Here is a 15,728-nt window from a genome sequence, read left to right as displayed (position 1 = left end):
ACATAATGGACAAGTCATTAAAAAACAAACAAACAAAAAAACTAATCTGGCAAGCATAAGCCCTGCCCTCAAATTGCTCATAGTCTTTGAAGAGTGATCAGATAAAAAAGGGGGTAATTGTTTCAATAAGATACACAATATCAGAGCACACAGAAGAGGCATTCAACTAAATTCTTTTTTTTTTTTTTTTTTTTTTTTTTTGAGACGGAGTCTCACGCTGTTGCCCAGGCTGGAGTGCAGTGGCGCGATCTCGGCTCACTGCAAGCTCCGCCTCCCAGGTTCCCGCCATTCTCCTGCCTCAGCCTCCTGAGTAGCTGGGACTACAGGCGCCCGCCACCGCGCCCGGCTAATTTTTTGTATTTTTAGTAGAGACGGGGTTTCACTGTGGTCTCGATCTCCTGACCTTGTGATCCGCCTGCCTCGGCCTCCCAAAGTGCTGGGATTACAGGCTTGAGCCACCGCGCCCGGCCTGCATTCAACTAAATTCTAAAGAAAGGCATTGGACAGGAAATTGTTTCCCAGGAGGAGTTGTTCTTGATCTTTGAAACAAAGTAAAAGTTAACAGGGCCAAGAAGAGACTTGAAAGAGATAAACTGAAGGAGAAAGGAGAGATGGTGCATACCAAAGGTGCAGCATGCTTAGTGGCTGAGCCAAGAGAGATGATTTCTTGAAGTAAAGTTTTATAATTTGATACAATTGGAGTTTAAGGAACAAAGTGCAAAGAAATGGGAGTTGAAGTAGGCAGTAAACGAAACTGTTAGGTATTTCTTCTGGCCTGTCAGAAATAAGGAATAATTTCCTGAGATACTAAGAGTACCATGAACAAAGAAATTTTGCAGACCTCTGGCTTTGTACATAATATTAAAGAACAAATCTGTGAAAGCGGTTCATAAAGTGTTTTCTGATGAATGTGTAAGGATTGAAACAAAAATATTTGGAGGAATGGAACTGGCTTAAACTAAACACTTTTTGCCTCAGTCCACTTCACCTGAAACTAGACAATAGGAATTTGGGATTTTATTCTTTGACAATAGGTATGTGCTAGTGTTTTTAACAACTAGCCAAGGGTAGACACTTAAACTTTGGAAGCCAAATGGATCGTACGACTTATATTCCATTATAAATACTGAAAAATCTAGACAGTATTTTGGCTCAGGTAGAAGATCATTGTTTATCTGTAGAGTAACAGATCAGAAATATAATTTCTAACAGGTGCAGGTGCAGATTACCTATTTTAGGAATTCTTAACCTAGGATCCATGGAACCTGGTAATTATACATAACAACATTAAATTTTCTTTGTACTGTTTTTTGTTGGAGTTTCAAAGGAATTCTTAGCTAGAAACAGGCGGGGCATGTGATTCATGCCTATAAACCCAGCACTTTGGGAGGTCAAGGTGGGAGGATCACTTAGGCCAGGAGTTTGAGATCAGCCTGGACAACATGACAAAATCCCATCTCTACCAAAAAAAAAAAGAGAGAGAGAGAGATGTTTATAGAAATCAACTAATTAACTGCTTCATATTTTGCATAATACACCTGCAGGCATAAGGTAAATTGATATGAGAACAAAGACTAGATCCCATATCACCCATTGGCTCACTTTTTTCACTATTTTGCATGATACATAATTTTTAGAAATTAAGAATGAATGTAGAAAGTATTCACATCAACTTATTTATATGGGTGTGAGGAATTCTCAAAAAATTAAAGAGTATCTTTGAATTAATGAGGTCTGTGATTCAAAGGTACAAAAAGGCTGCAGTGTTTCTTTTTCTTTTCCATGTCCTTCATAAACTCAAGTCCCCTCCCCAGAGGTAACCATTATCTGTGGTTTCTTGTGTTTCAGAATTTAAACATTTTAAATCCAATGGTATTATAGTAATGGACTTTGAAACAGTAAATGATATAGAAATAGCTAGAACATAACTTTGGTTGTTGTAAATGTAGATTAGCTGTGCTTAACTAATTGGATTTTCATTTTAAGGTGACTGTACTGTGTATTGTCTTAGCTTCCATCAATAGAACACAGTTTAGAGGTGTTCTCAAGTAATGATGCTTTTGTAGTGAGTCAACCAAATTACCAATTGGCATACTTAGTCTTGAAATAGACAGATGGCCGTTCATGTCTGTGGATTCTTCATCTGCAGATTCAACCAATTGCAGATTGAAGTATTAGGGAAAAATAACAAATTAACTAAAAATAATACAAATAATACAGCATAGCAACTATTTACTTACCACTTGTATTGTGTATGATAAATAATTAGAGAATAAAGTATGGGGTGTGTATTTAGATTATATGCAAATACTAAACCATTTTATATAAGTGATTTGGGCATCTTTAGATTGTGGTATATAGTGGGATCCTGGAACCAGCCTTCCACACATACCAAATGACAACTGTATAAATGGAGTTCTGAATATAGTTTTCCCAAGCCCTAGTACATTTAATTTTTTAACTAAAAAGTGGTCATAAGGATATCTATTTTGCCAGTATTATTTTTAAGAAGTTTCTTACAGAAGATAAAATTACTCACCTATTGAATTTTTTTATTTGTATAAATTTAAGGGATACAAGTGCAGTTTTGTTACATGAATATATTGTGTAGTGATGAAGTCTGGGCTTTTAGTGTTTACCTATAGAATTTAATAATACTTTTTATTTATTAAGTGACTACAGTGATCCAGTACTTGTATTTAGAACTTCATTTACAGCATTTGTGAATTATCACAATATCTCTAAAAGGTGGCCACTATTATTATTTAGATTTTGTAGACTATTAAAACTGAGTATTTGAAAAGTTAAGTAACTTGCCCAAGGTTCACAGTGTAGGGGCTGGGATCTAACGTGGGTTCTTAAGATACCAAAATCCGCTATCTTTATACAGCCTTTGTGTGTAGATGTGTTGTGTTCACTTTATTTTAATATAAATCTATTTGTCAAGTAATGCTACTTAGTGAGTGGCCAGTGAGTTCTTGAATTTATTATTTTGTGTGGTTATAATAAAAGTCAATAAGTAGTTGGTCTGTTGCTTATTAAGGAGATAAATATAGTTAACTGTAATGTAATCAAGAAAGACTCCCTTAGGCTGAAAACACTGCATATTTACTGAGCAGCCAACTCTCCTAAACTCCCACGTTTGTATGTTTGTTTTTTTCTGTAGGGGGATTCCCGAAGTCTTCCGTTTTCTGAGAATGTGAGTGCTGTTCAAAAATTAGACTTTTCAGATACAGTGGTGCAACAGAAATTGGATGATATCAAGGATCGAATTAAAAGAGAAATAAGGAAAGAACTGAAAATCAAAGAAGGAGCTGAAAATCTGAGGAAAGTCACAACAGATAAAAAAAGTTTGGCTTATGTAGACAACATTTTGAAAAAATCAAATAAAAAATTAGAAGAACTTCATCACAAGCTACAGGAATTAAATGCACATATTGTTGTATCAGATCCAGAAGATATTACAGGTATAGTAGTGCTTTATTTGATGTTTATATGGTATATTTTTTAAAAAATGTATCTTTTTAGAAAATAGTTTTGGCACATGAATAGTTTTTAGCTTTTCTGAAAGTACACAGACTTTTCTCTTTTGGTTAAGGTCTTATTTATATTCTGTTCAGAAGGGCAGAAGTTGATAGGTATGGAAATTGAAATGTTTAGTTAGAATTTAATAACCCTAATGTATTCTCTCTTACTCTCTGTTGGTAGGACATTACTTAGAGTGAGTCTCATATTGTTTCATACATTAATGTTTCATATTGAGTCAATCACATGCTCTTACCTGATTCATCCTGTAATCAACAGCGCAAGTTTGCCAGCTGACTTAAAACTGTGTTATTTGAACAAGAGATGGTTTTATTCTTTGCAGATATAATTAATCAGACCTATGGCCTTCATTCTTTGTGCTCTAAGCAACTGAATTAACAACTAAACTACTAGGCATAGTGTTCAAAAAGAAAAACACTATATGTGTTCACAAAGAAAAACAATAGAAAAAACTGTTACACGTTACTTTTATTTTAAGTATAGAAAATAAAAGGGAAAATATAACCTATGATTTCAATGTAAAAACATAATTTTTTAACAATAGAATTAATATTTATGTTGGAATTTTTTTAATGGTACAGAAAGTAAAAATTAAAAAACCACCTCTTTCTTTCTTAGACCGTCTCCTTAAAGGTAACATTACTTTTTGTTGTATATCCTTCCAGATAAAAAAATTCTATGTTTGTGCCAGTATTCACCCATCAGTATGTATAGTCTTTCTTTAACTTTTTATACAAAAACTTATGTAAGATACATTTGGTCTTATCCTTGCAATAATAATTGCAAGGATATTTGCATTTGGTTCAAGGTCTCAAGACATTATCAATCTCTATAACTGTCAATTTTTTTATTTGCAAAGAAAAAGAGTATGAGAGTGTATAGAGTAATATAGCTATAGCATGGTAGAAAATTTAGAAGAACCTGTGTGATTAGCTAATAAATAATAGATGTAAGTAATTTTGATTTTGATTAAGAAAATACATAAATTTGGCTAAGAACCTTAAATATTTACCATCTCAAAAGTTGCAGAAAACGCTACTGATATTTAGTGTTCTTGTTAAAACTTGGTTTTCAACATCACTTTCAACATCTGGGATTTAGGGCTTTTATTAGGAGGCTCTCTATGTAGAGATTTCAACCTTGTAAGAATAATTGAAACTTTAAAATGAAAGAAGTAATAGGAAACCCAGCTTCTAATTTTAGATTGAAATAATCCCAAAGATGCAAATTAATTTTTTCAGAATCACCAATCTAGTTAAAAAGAACCCTTCGGCTCTTCATCTAGTATTCTTACACACTCAATAATTATGTTATAAATGGAAATAATGTATTACGAAAATGCTGTTTTTAGTAATATTACATAAACTCAGAAATAGCCTGTTCCATGGAACTCTGCCAAAGTAGGGTTTTTTTTGGGTTTTTTTGTTTTGTTTTGTTTTTGCCTGTTAACATCTTTAAGAGCAGTCTAAAATAAACAGCACTGGAGCTTTAAACTCTGTTTATTTAGAGAAATTTTCCTCCTCACAGAATACTGATAACTACCTTGTGATTCACTGGAATATAGAAGAGTTTTATCAACACGAGGAGCCCATTTGGTTTCCCCATTCATTTTGTAAAAGTTAACTTTACTGTGGCCGGGCACGGTGGCTCATGCCTGTAATCCTAGCACTTTGGGAAGCCAAGGCAGGCAGATCACTTGAGGCCAGGAGTTCAAGACTAGCCAGGCCAACATGGTGAAACCCTGTCTCTACTAAAAATGTAAAAATTAGTTGACGTGGTGGCGTGTGCCTGTAGTTCCAGCTACTCAGGAGGCTGAGGCCTGAAAATTGCTTGAACCCAGGAAGCGGAGGTTGTGTTGAGCCAAGATCGTGCCACTGCACTCCAGCCTGGGCAACAGAGAGCAATTCTGTCTCAAAAAAAAAAAAAAATTAAGTTTATTGAAGTATAAATTACATATGACAAAATGCACATATTTTAAGTACATGATTTAATGATTTTTAATAAATGTGTGTGTGCACCCAGCTAACCATCTCTACAATCGATCCAGAACATTTTCATCACTTCAGTGGTTCTCGTATATTCCTTCCCAGCTAAACCATGATCCCCAACCCTGGCCATAGGAACCCACTGATCCATCTTCTATCACTTTAGATTGAATTTGTCTTTTCTAGTGTTTTATATAAAGAAATTACCTCCTTTAAGTCCTATCAAATTCCTGATCACCCTTAAAAACCAATTTTTAGGTATTATGATAAAACCTTCCATGACATTTTCTGCTCTATCTTCTCTGTGCTACTTTATCCATTCATTGTTGCATTGTAACGTATTTCTGTACATGTTTATATCACTTACTAAACTGTCTTCTCCTTGAGGGGAGGGACATGTGTTCACTCATCTATTTTAAAGGCTTATTACAGAAACTGAAACATAGTAGGTGTTCACTTGTGAATATTATATCTCAAAATAGAAAAATACCCAGCAAATCCACATCTTATATTAGTCTTTAGAATTAGTATCAAAGCCTAATTATTATGACACTTGAAACATTAAATAACTTAGAAAACAAAGACTTAAGCCAGAAACTTATACTGACCATTTTTAATACTGACATTTCAGATAATTGGAGGGCAGATGATATATGAAATACAACTTTATACTGTGACTTCTTAATACTTCAGTTTGTTTAGACTTGATGAGTTCATCAGATTTTTATTTTATTTTAAAAAATTCTGTTTGCAAATGGCACATTTACACAACTTGGTAATAAGTTATTTTTTTCTTTTTCCCATTTTACTAACTTAACAACATAAAAAGCAACAACCACAACATAGAGGATTAAAATTAATGTCATTAATTTTAGGCCAGTTTGCCATAAAATTTTAGATGTTTTACCTTGCACACTAAGGTAAACTTATTTTAGATTAGGTCTGGCAAGAAGATTCAAGGACATTGTACTTTGCTTTCAGTTCTGAAAGGTATGAGTGGATTTATAACAGAAGTGTTTGACTAATTCCTGTTGTCTTGTGGGTACATAAGCTTAGTAAGCAGGACAAATGACTTAAGGAAAGAGTGACAGAATTTAAATCTGCATTGTATAAGTCATTACTAAGTGGCAGAGGACTTGTTCTTTTTTTTTTTTTTTTTTTTTTTTTATTGAGATGGAATCTCCCTCCGTCACTAGGCTGGAGTGCAGTGGTGCAATCTCGGCTCACTGCAACCTCCGCCTCCCGCATTCAAGTGATCCTCCTGCCTCAGCCTCCCAAGTAGCTGGTACTACAGGCTCCACGCCACCACCCCCAGCTAATTTTTGTATTTTTAGTAGAGGCAGGGTTTCCTCATGTTGGCCAGGATAGTCTTGATCTCTTGACCTTGTGATTCGCCCACCTTGGCTTCCCAAAGTGCTGAGATTACAGGCGTGAGCCAACCCGCCCGGCCAGGGACTTGCTCTTAATTCACCTCTGTAATAATGATCTCTTTGAATCTTTAGTTTATTGTTTGTAAAATAAGGATTTTTATCAGGTGAACTTTTAAACTATAAAACTCTGAAATATTCCTTATTGTAATGTCAAGGTCTGATTGTTTGAGAAAGTTATTTGTATAATAAGTGTATTCATTCTTAATAGTAGTAGGAAATGAATTATTTATTTTCTCATCATGCCCATGATACTCTGAGCTTCTTGTTCATCTTCTATATACTTTAAAGATGATCATATGATTTTTGCCCATAAGATTATCCCCATAGGAGCAGAAAAATCATTTAAGAAAATTCAGCATTGTTTCATGATAAAAAATTCTGTGAACAAATTAGGTATAGAAGAAATGTTTCTCAACACAAGAAGGTCTATGTATGACAAGCCCACAATTAACATTGTACTTAATGGTGAAAAGCTGAAAGCTTTTCTTCTAAGATCAGGAACAAGATCAGGATGCCCACTCTCAACACTTCTTTTCAGCATAGTCTCTAATCCCTAGCTAGAGCACTTAGGCAAGAAAAAGAAATAAAAGATACACAAATAGGAAAGGAAGAAGTGAAATTGTCTGTTTGTGAACAACACAATCTTACATATATGTATAAAATTCTAACACCATAAAGCTGTTAGATCTAATAAAGGAATTCAGTCAAGTTGCAGGATATAAAATCAGCATACAAAAGTCAGTATCATTTCTATATACTAACTATATAATATCAGAACAAAATTAAAACAGTCTCATTAATAGCATAAAACATACCTAGTAAATTTAACCAAGAATTGAAAGATCTCTGTATAGAAAACTATAAAACATTGATGAAAGAAATTGAAGATGGTACAAATAAATGGAAAAATCTCCTGTGTTCATGAATTGGAAGAATTAATATTGTTAAAATGTCCAGACTACCCAGTGTGATCTACAGATTCAAGGTAATTTGTATCAAAATCCCAACATCATTCTCCACAGAACTAGAAAAAAAAAATCCTAAAATTTGTATGGAATCAGAAAAGACTCTGCACCATCTTGAGCAAAAAGAACAAAACTAGAAGCATCACATTACCAAATTGCAAAATATTACAAAGCTATAATAATCCAAACAGCATGGTAATGACATAAAAAATAGACTCATTAACCAATGGAATAGAAAAGAGAGCCCAGAAATAAACCCATGCAATTCAAGTCAATTGATTTTTGACAAATCTGCCGAGAACACATGGTGGAGACTAGAGAGTCTTCAATAAATGGTGTTGGGAAGACTGGATACCCACCTACAGAAGAATGAAAATGGACCTTTATCTTACCCTTATACGTAATACCTTTATATCTTATACCTTTAAACCTTATACCTTTTTTTTTTTTTTTTTTTTTTTTGAGACGGAGTCTCGCTCTGTCGCCCAGGCTGGAGTGCAGTGGCGCAATCTCGGCTCACTGCAAGCTCCGCCTCCCGGGTTCACGCCATTCTCTGGCCTCAGCCTCCCGAGTAGCTGGGACTACAGGCGCCCGCCACTGCACCCGGCTAATTTTTTCTATTTTTAGTAGAGACGGGGTTTCACCATGGTCTCGATCTCCTGACCTTGTGATCCGCCCGCCTCGGCCTTCCAAAGTGCTGGGATTACAGGCGTGAGCCACCGCGCCCGGCCTAAACCTTATACCTTTATACTTTATACCTTTATCTTACCTTATACATTTATAAGACTTAAATGTCAGTCATTAAACTATAAAACTGCTAGAAGAAAATATAGAGGGTAAACTCTTTGACATTGATCAAGGCAGTGATTTCTTGGATAAAAGCAGAGGCAACCAAAGCAAAAACAGATAAATGGGTTTGCATCAAACTGGATACTTCTGTACAGCAAAGGAAACAATTAACAGAGTGAAGAGACAACCCAAAGAATAGGAGAAAATATTTATAAATTGTATATTGGATAAGGGGTCAATAAGGAGCTCAGACTACTGAATTCAAGGAAAAGAAATAATCTTATTTAAAAAATGGGCAAAGGACCTGAGTAGACATTTATCAAAAGAAGTCATACAAATGGCCAACAGATAATATGAAAAAATGATCAGTATCTCTAGCCATCAGAGAAATGCAGATTAAAACCACCATGAGATACCACCTCATGCCTATTAGATTGGCTATTGTCAAAAAAATGGAAGATAAGTGTTGGCAAGGATATGGAGAAAAGGAAGCCTGGTGCATTGTTGGTGGTATTGTAAAATTAGTATGGCCACTTGGGAAGATAGTGTGGAGGTTTCTGAGAAAACTAAAAATAGGATTATTATATAATCCAGCAATTCCTCTTCTGGTTATATATTTAAAGAAATTGAAATCAGCATGTCGAAGAGATGTCTGCACTCCTATGTTCATTCCAGCATTATATAGCCAAGATATCCAAACAACTGAAGTGCCCATCAACAGACAAATGTATTTTTAAGACATGGTATAAACACAGTACAATATTATTCAGCCTTAAAGATGTAGGAAATTCTGCCATTTGCAACATGAATGAACCTAGAGACCTTATGCTAAATGAAACAAACCAGACACAGAAAGACAAATAGCTAATGACCTCACTTATGTGTGAAATCTTAAAAAGATAAACTCATCAAAGTAGAAGAGAATGCTGATTACCAGAGGCTTGAGCTGGGGAGGGGGAGGATGGGTAAATGGGAAAGAGGAAGATGTTGGTCACAGGTTAAAAAGTTTTAGACAGGAGGAATAAGTTGTGATCTATTACACAGCATGGTGACTATAGTTAATAGCGATGTATACTTCAAAATAGCTAAAAGAAAGGTTGTTAAATCTCACTGCGAATAAATAAATATTTGAGGTGATAGATACCTTAGCCTAATTTGATCATTCTACAATGTATAAATGTAATGAAACATCACATTGTACCCCATAAATATTTAATTTGTTGATTAGAAATAAAAATAGTTTAAAGGGGTATTGTTGTCATCCTATGTGGAAATTAGAGTGATGGTTAGCTGAGGCTAAATGTACCTTATGAAAAAAGATTACTCATCTCTGTAAAATGGAGTGGTAATCTAAGCCTTAGTTGGAACCTGACACTCATTTGGGAAAGAGTCAGTTTCCTGAATCTTGGTTTCTTTAAGTATATAATCACTGAAGAAGACTATAAGAACATTTTTTAATATTTTATTAAGTATAGATAATAATTTGGGTAGTGTATAGTCTCTGTTTTCATCTCAGTTTTCTTGTGCCATTCTTATATTTTCAAACTCCACCAAGCTTAGATTGGTTTCTACTTACTAATTTGGTGAATGTTTTCTTTAATATTTAAAATATTCAGAAGGGAAATACTAATTTAGTAATATAATATACCTAATATTATATTGGGATTTTGTGGGGTTAATCTTAGCAAATTCTTCTAAATTCCTAAAATATATCTGTATTGAGGGAACTTTGTTCATGACTAAAGACCAGTTTATGGTCTCGGATGAATAGAAATGAAGATTTAATTTTCTTTTTATCTGTTGCCCTGCCCACTTCAATAGTGTGATCATTAGTAAGTTGCTCTTTTCAACTCCTGGATTTGTTTCCTCATCTTTAAAATCATGAGATTAAATGTATAGATTCCCTAATACTTGAATTCTTTTTATGATGTATTTTCTAAAACAGTTAATATGTAGTAAAATTGTATATATATTTTTAGTATACCTCTCCATGAATTTTAAGATAAATTCATCTAACTGCCACCACATTCAGAAAAAGGAATACTTCCAATGCCCTATAAATCTCCCTCGTATTCTTTCTTTGTAGTCACACCCTTCCTCACCTCTGTATGCCCTGACAACCACTGATCTGTTCTGTCACTATAGTTCTCTTTTGAAGAATGTCATGTACATAGAATTATAAAGTACATAAGTTTCTGAGTCTTCTTTCCCTCAGCATATTGCCTTTGAGACTCCTTCAAGTTGTTGTGTGTATCAGTAGTTCATTTTTTTTTTATTCCTGAGCAATAGTTGATTGTATAAGTGTATTATAATTTATCCATTCACAAAGAACATTAGGGTGGTTTTCCAATTTTTGGCAATTATCAGTAAAGCTGCTATAAATATTCATGTGCAGGTTTTTGTGTGAATAAAGTTTTTGGTTCACTGTAGTAAATACTGAAGAGTAGGATTGCTGAGTCATATGGAAGCATATGTTTAACATTATAAGAAGATGGCTGGGCACAGTGGCTCATGTCTAAAATCTCAGCACTTTGGGAGGTGGAGGTGGGGGAATCATTTGAGCTCAGGAGTTTGAGACCAGTCTGGGCAACATAGTGAGACTTCATCTCCACGAAAAATTTAAAAATTAGCCAAGTATGGTGGTGTGCACCTGTAATCCCAGCTACTTGGGAGGCTGAGGTGGGAGGATTATTTGAGCCTGAGAGTTTGAGGCAACATTGAGCCATGGTCGTGCCACTGCACTCCAGCCTGGGCAACAGAGCAAGACCTGGTCTTTAAAAAGAAAGAAATAAACTGCCAAATATATTCTAGAGTAGTGATATTTTTCATTCCCACCATCAGTGAATGAGAGTTCCAGTTGTTCCACATTCTCTCCAGCACTTGGTATTGTTCATATATTTTTAAACCAGTCTAACAAGTATGTAGTAGTTAATACACATTATCGTCATAGAGGAAATTAAGAAAAATAGAGGAGCACCATCTTAAGGAGAATTTATGAAAGAACAGTGCATGCCCTAGGTACAGAGTTATATGCAGAATGAAGAAGTCTCCTCTAATGATAGGTGCAGTTTTCAAACATTAAGATATTGCAGATAGAGGCAGTTCTGTAATTTTTATACCTAGGTTGCTTGTTTTACCTTAAAAAATTATTCCAACTCAATCACGTGAACCCAGGAGGCGGAGGTTGCAGTGAGCCAAGATTGAGCCATTGCACTCCAGCCCAGGCGACAGTGCGAGACTCCGTCTCAAAAAAAAAAAAAAATTCTAACTCACAGTGTTACCCTTGCCTATTTTTGTAACATATTAAGAAAGCTTAAACCAGAGGTTGTATTAGTTATAAAATATTTAACCAAAATTAGTTCAGTTGGTGATATATGACAAGGGTTATCCCAAGTATATAAAATAGCCAATTAAGCCTCCTTTAATAATTGAGCATTCATTACAACCTGAGCAGGTTCCAGATGGCTATAAAAGGTAAAGTATCTTTCTTTAAATAAGAAAGTTGGACTTTAGGAGATGTATAAAGTTAATGTAATGGTAACACATGGCAAGATTCTGGAGCAGTTTATTTTTAAGATAGTAACTTAGAGACTTACAGGAGAAAGTATGTTAAGAATATAGATAAATAGTAAGCTAGTGATTTTGTTTAATATTGACCTTATTAATTTAGATTTGGCTAAGTTTATTTCAACTATTAATATCTTTCCCTTTAATTGTTTAATGCAGTAAACAGTGTTTCATAAGCAGACATCCTGGCTATACAAGTACCACTTTATGAATATTGGACATAGAGAGCCAGCTTGCTATAAAATAAAGACTAAAGGTTATATTATCTGAGATGTCATCCGGCTGCACTATTAAATGGTTGTGTGGTGTATACCACTTGGAACCTGTCGAGACCTTGGTTTTCTCATTTGTAGAATAAGAGGAACAGACAATATGTACCCTCTCTAGGGTGTTTTGTGAACGCAGTATTTTGATAGCTTGAAGAAAAGCATGAGACATCCAAGGCCATCTAAGTCTGAACATGAAACCCCATTTGGATGTAAAATAAAGTCTGAGGAGGCTTTCCTGGGTCTGGGAAGTAAAGACTCAAGAATTCAACCATATTCCTAATCTCCAAGACAATCAAGGAATCAGGGTAAGGCTAGACCTTAAGTAGTCAGAAGTCCTCTAAGACGGATCAGGATTGCTCCTGTGTTCTAGAACTCTGTTTCATCTTGTAAGCCAACTGCTCAGTTGTGGTTTTAAAGAAAATACGAAAAGCACCAGAAACAGCAATCTATTGCTCTACACATTTTGGGGGAATCTAACAAATTCAGTATTTACTCGTTATTCTGGCATTGGGAAATCTTATCCTTAAGGAAATTTTAATCATACCTTTTTTCTGGTGACTTCCAAAGCTGTATCTCCAGCTAGGCTGTGTTTTCTGGGCTTCATCTGATAGTTTATAGCCACCCTTTTGGATTATTACCTGGATGTCCTGTTGGCTTTGCCTCTCATCATGTCTAAAATTGAACTCTTCCTTTCTTGGACCGCTATCTCTGAATCTTTCTCTGTGTTTTCTGCCCTGTTAGTGGCGTGACCCAGTAATCTATAACTAAAACCTGACTTTTTAAAACCTTTTTCCCCACCTTCAACCTTCATTGTAAGTTTGTAAGTCACCAAACCTTATAGATTCTACCTCTGATAACAGGACTGAAATCTGTATCTCCTCTCCATCTTTATTGCCACAGAGTACAAATTCAGTATTTCTTTAATTCAACATAAACACTACTGTCAGCATTTTTTAAAATCTAGAATTCAGATTCAGTCCTGTTAGTTACTTGATTTAAACTTTTCAGTGGATCTTCATTTGCTACAGAATACAGTACAAATTTGCAGCATGGTAGAGATGCCTTTCAAATGGTCTGGCATCTGCCTCTATTATTTCAACGTTTTCTGCTACTAATCCCAGCTCTAATTTTTTTCTCCTATCCCTATGTTTTCTCTTTTTTACCTCTTTTTTTTACCTCTCTATACTTATGCACATGTGTGTGTGTAGATTAGCAGAATCTAGGTAATGGGTATATGGGTGCTCACTGTAAAATTCAACTTTGCAGTATGTTTGAAAATGTTCATATATACACACATACACTCTGGTATGTATAGACACACACATATACATACAGGTACATACAAAGTGTCCCTTTTATATATACATACGTTATATTTTTACACACATATACATAAACACACACACACACACCTGCCTCTAAACTCTTTGAGAAGAGGAATTTTGCCACCTGTACACAGGGTTGTCCTTTGCATAATACTTGGCAACATATGATATAACTAGTTCCCTGTATTAAGTTCTCTCTGTCCAAAATAACTTGCATAGTTTGTCAACTAGATTCTTCAATGGCAAAACCTTTCTATACTATACAATAAACTTAGAATAATTACATGCTGTTGTTGGCCATGTTCTGTTTATATCGTTTTAGCTTCAATTCCACAAATTAGATCTAAACATTATTGTTCTATATAGTCATTGTTGATTTATAGTTACCCACGTGCTGACCATTTTCTTTGTTCATGCTTCTCAGACATACCTTCTAGAATGATCTTTTCTTGTACTTCCTAAAGTACAGTAGATACTTTAGAAAGACGATTTCCCCTTTATATACAATGCTAAGTTGACATTTATTTTCTTTCAGCACTTAGAAACTATTATTTCGTGGTTGTCTGGATTCTACTCTTGTTGAGGAAACAGCTGCCAGTCTCATGTTTGAAGCCATGTAGATCATCTAGTTTCTATTAAGATATCCTTTGTCTTCAGTGTTCTAGACTTAAAGTATAATGGCATAGATTTCATTTCATTTGATTTGCTTGGGATTTGTTGGGTTTCCTAAATCTGAGATTTATATATTTCATCAATTTATGGGAAATTGTTAGCCTCTGTCCCTTCGATTGTTGTACCTCCTGTTTTCCTTCTACGTAGTTTTTCAGGAACTTTAGATACATATTAATTTCTTCAAATCTATCTCCATTTCTCTAATAGTTTCTTCACCTGTATCAAACTTACTCTTTATCAAATATTGTGTTTCTAATTTTGTTATTACGTATTTTTTTAATGCTAGAGGTTCTATTTTGTTAATCTTGGTAATTTTGATAGTCTCTTGTCCCAGTTGATACCCCTTGCATTTAGCTTTACATATTTAACATACTTATTTCACAGTCTCTATAGGATAAATACAATAAGTGAAATCTTTACAAGGCTAATCCTGTAATTTTTTTCTCATGGTGAATTGTTTTCTGATTGAGATTTGTGATTTGTAATTATGTGCTGGAACTGTCTGTGTTATAATTTGGTGGAATGCAGATTTGCTATATTTTTTTTAAATTTGCCAGTTTTTTATTTATTTTGTTGCCACATAATTGAACACCTACATATTTAGAATTGATGCATATTTCTGATGAATTGAACCTTCTATTATAATGAAATGACTTATCTGTAATCTTTCTGTCTTGAAGTATTTTTTGCCTTAAAGTATCTTTTGTCTGTTATCAATACAGGTTGTGGGTTGAGGTTAGTGATTGTGTGGAATACCTTTCTTCCATTTCCTTACTTTCAGCTTTTCTGTATCATGTTTTAGATATGTTTCTTAAAATAGCATATAGTTGGATTTATTTTATTCATTTGTTTTTACCTAATCTAATAATCTCTTTTACCTGGATCATTTAGCCTATTTAAATGATTGCTGTTACATTTGGGTTTATATTTAGTATCTTATTTTGTGCCTTTAATGTTTCTTTTTCTTTCTTTTCTTGCCATTTTCAGACTATTTTTTAAGAATCAATTATTAAAAGTTTGATTGTTTTGGAAATTGATTCATTTAGATAGTACATCATGCATACTTGTCAAAGGCAGTAGTCTGATTGCTGTTTTTATCTCTTGGACAATTCAAAGGCTTTAGAATGCTTTTATTTACTTATACCCTAGCTTATATTTTACTGTCTTACTAGGTTGGTGC

General features: G+C 34.4%; 1 protein-coding gene and 1 long non-coding RNA gene across 9 annotated transcripts in view; one reads left to right on the top strand and one right to left on the bottom strand.

Moving 5' to 3' along the window:
* PKN2 (protein kinase N2) overlaps positions 1-15,728 on the top strand; it is a 158,898-nt gene that overhangs the window by 64,971 nt on the left and 78,199 nt on the right. For 6 of the 8 annotated variants that reach the window (XM_015433187.4, XM_005542808.5, XM_005542807.5 and 3 more), the window contains one exon: positions 3,167-3,467. In XM_015433187.4, coding sequence (XP_015288673.1) covers positions 3,167-3,467 — 301 coding nt within the window. Of the gene's footprint in view, positions 1-3,166; positions 3,468-4,211; positions 4,251-15,728 lie in introns of all 8 variants that reach the window. The other 2 variants (XM_045367706.3, XM_045367699.3) reach the window with 1 other exon arrangement.
* On the bottom strand, positions 6,659-8,990 carry LOC141407725 (uncharacterized). Its single transcript, XR_012418026.1, has 2 exons — positions 8,670-8,990; positions 6,659-8,363 (listed from the first exon to the last, which is right to left on the bottom strand). It is a non-coding gene; the product is annotated as an uncharacterized lncRNA (long non-coding RNA).

The sequence above is a fragment of the Macaca fascicularis genome, chromosome 1, assembly GCF_037993035.2.
Source record: "Macaca fascicularis isolate 582-1 chromosome 1, T2T-MFA8v1.1".
Classification (NCBI taxonomy): domain Eukaryota; kingdom Metazoa; phylum Chordata; class Mammalia; order Primates; family Cercopithecidae; genus Macaca; species Macaca fascicularis.
Note: the sequence above shows the minus strand (reverse complement) of the source record. Positions and strands in the feature narration are given on the sequence as shown.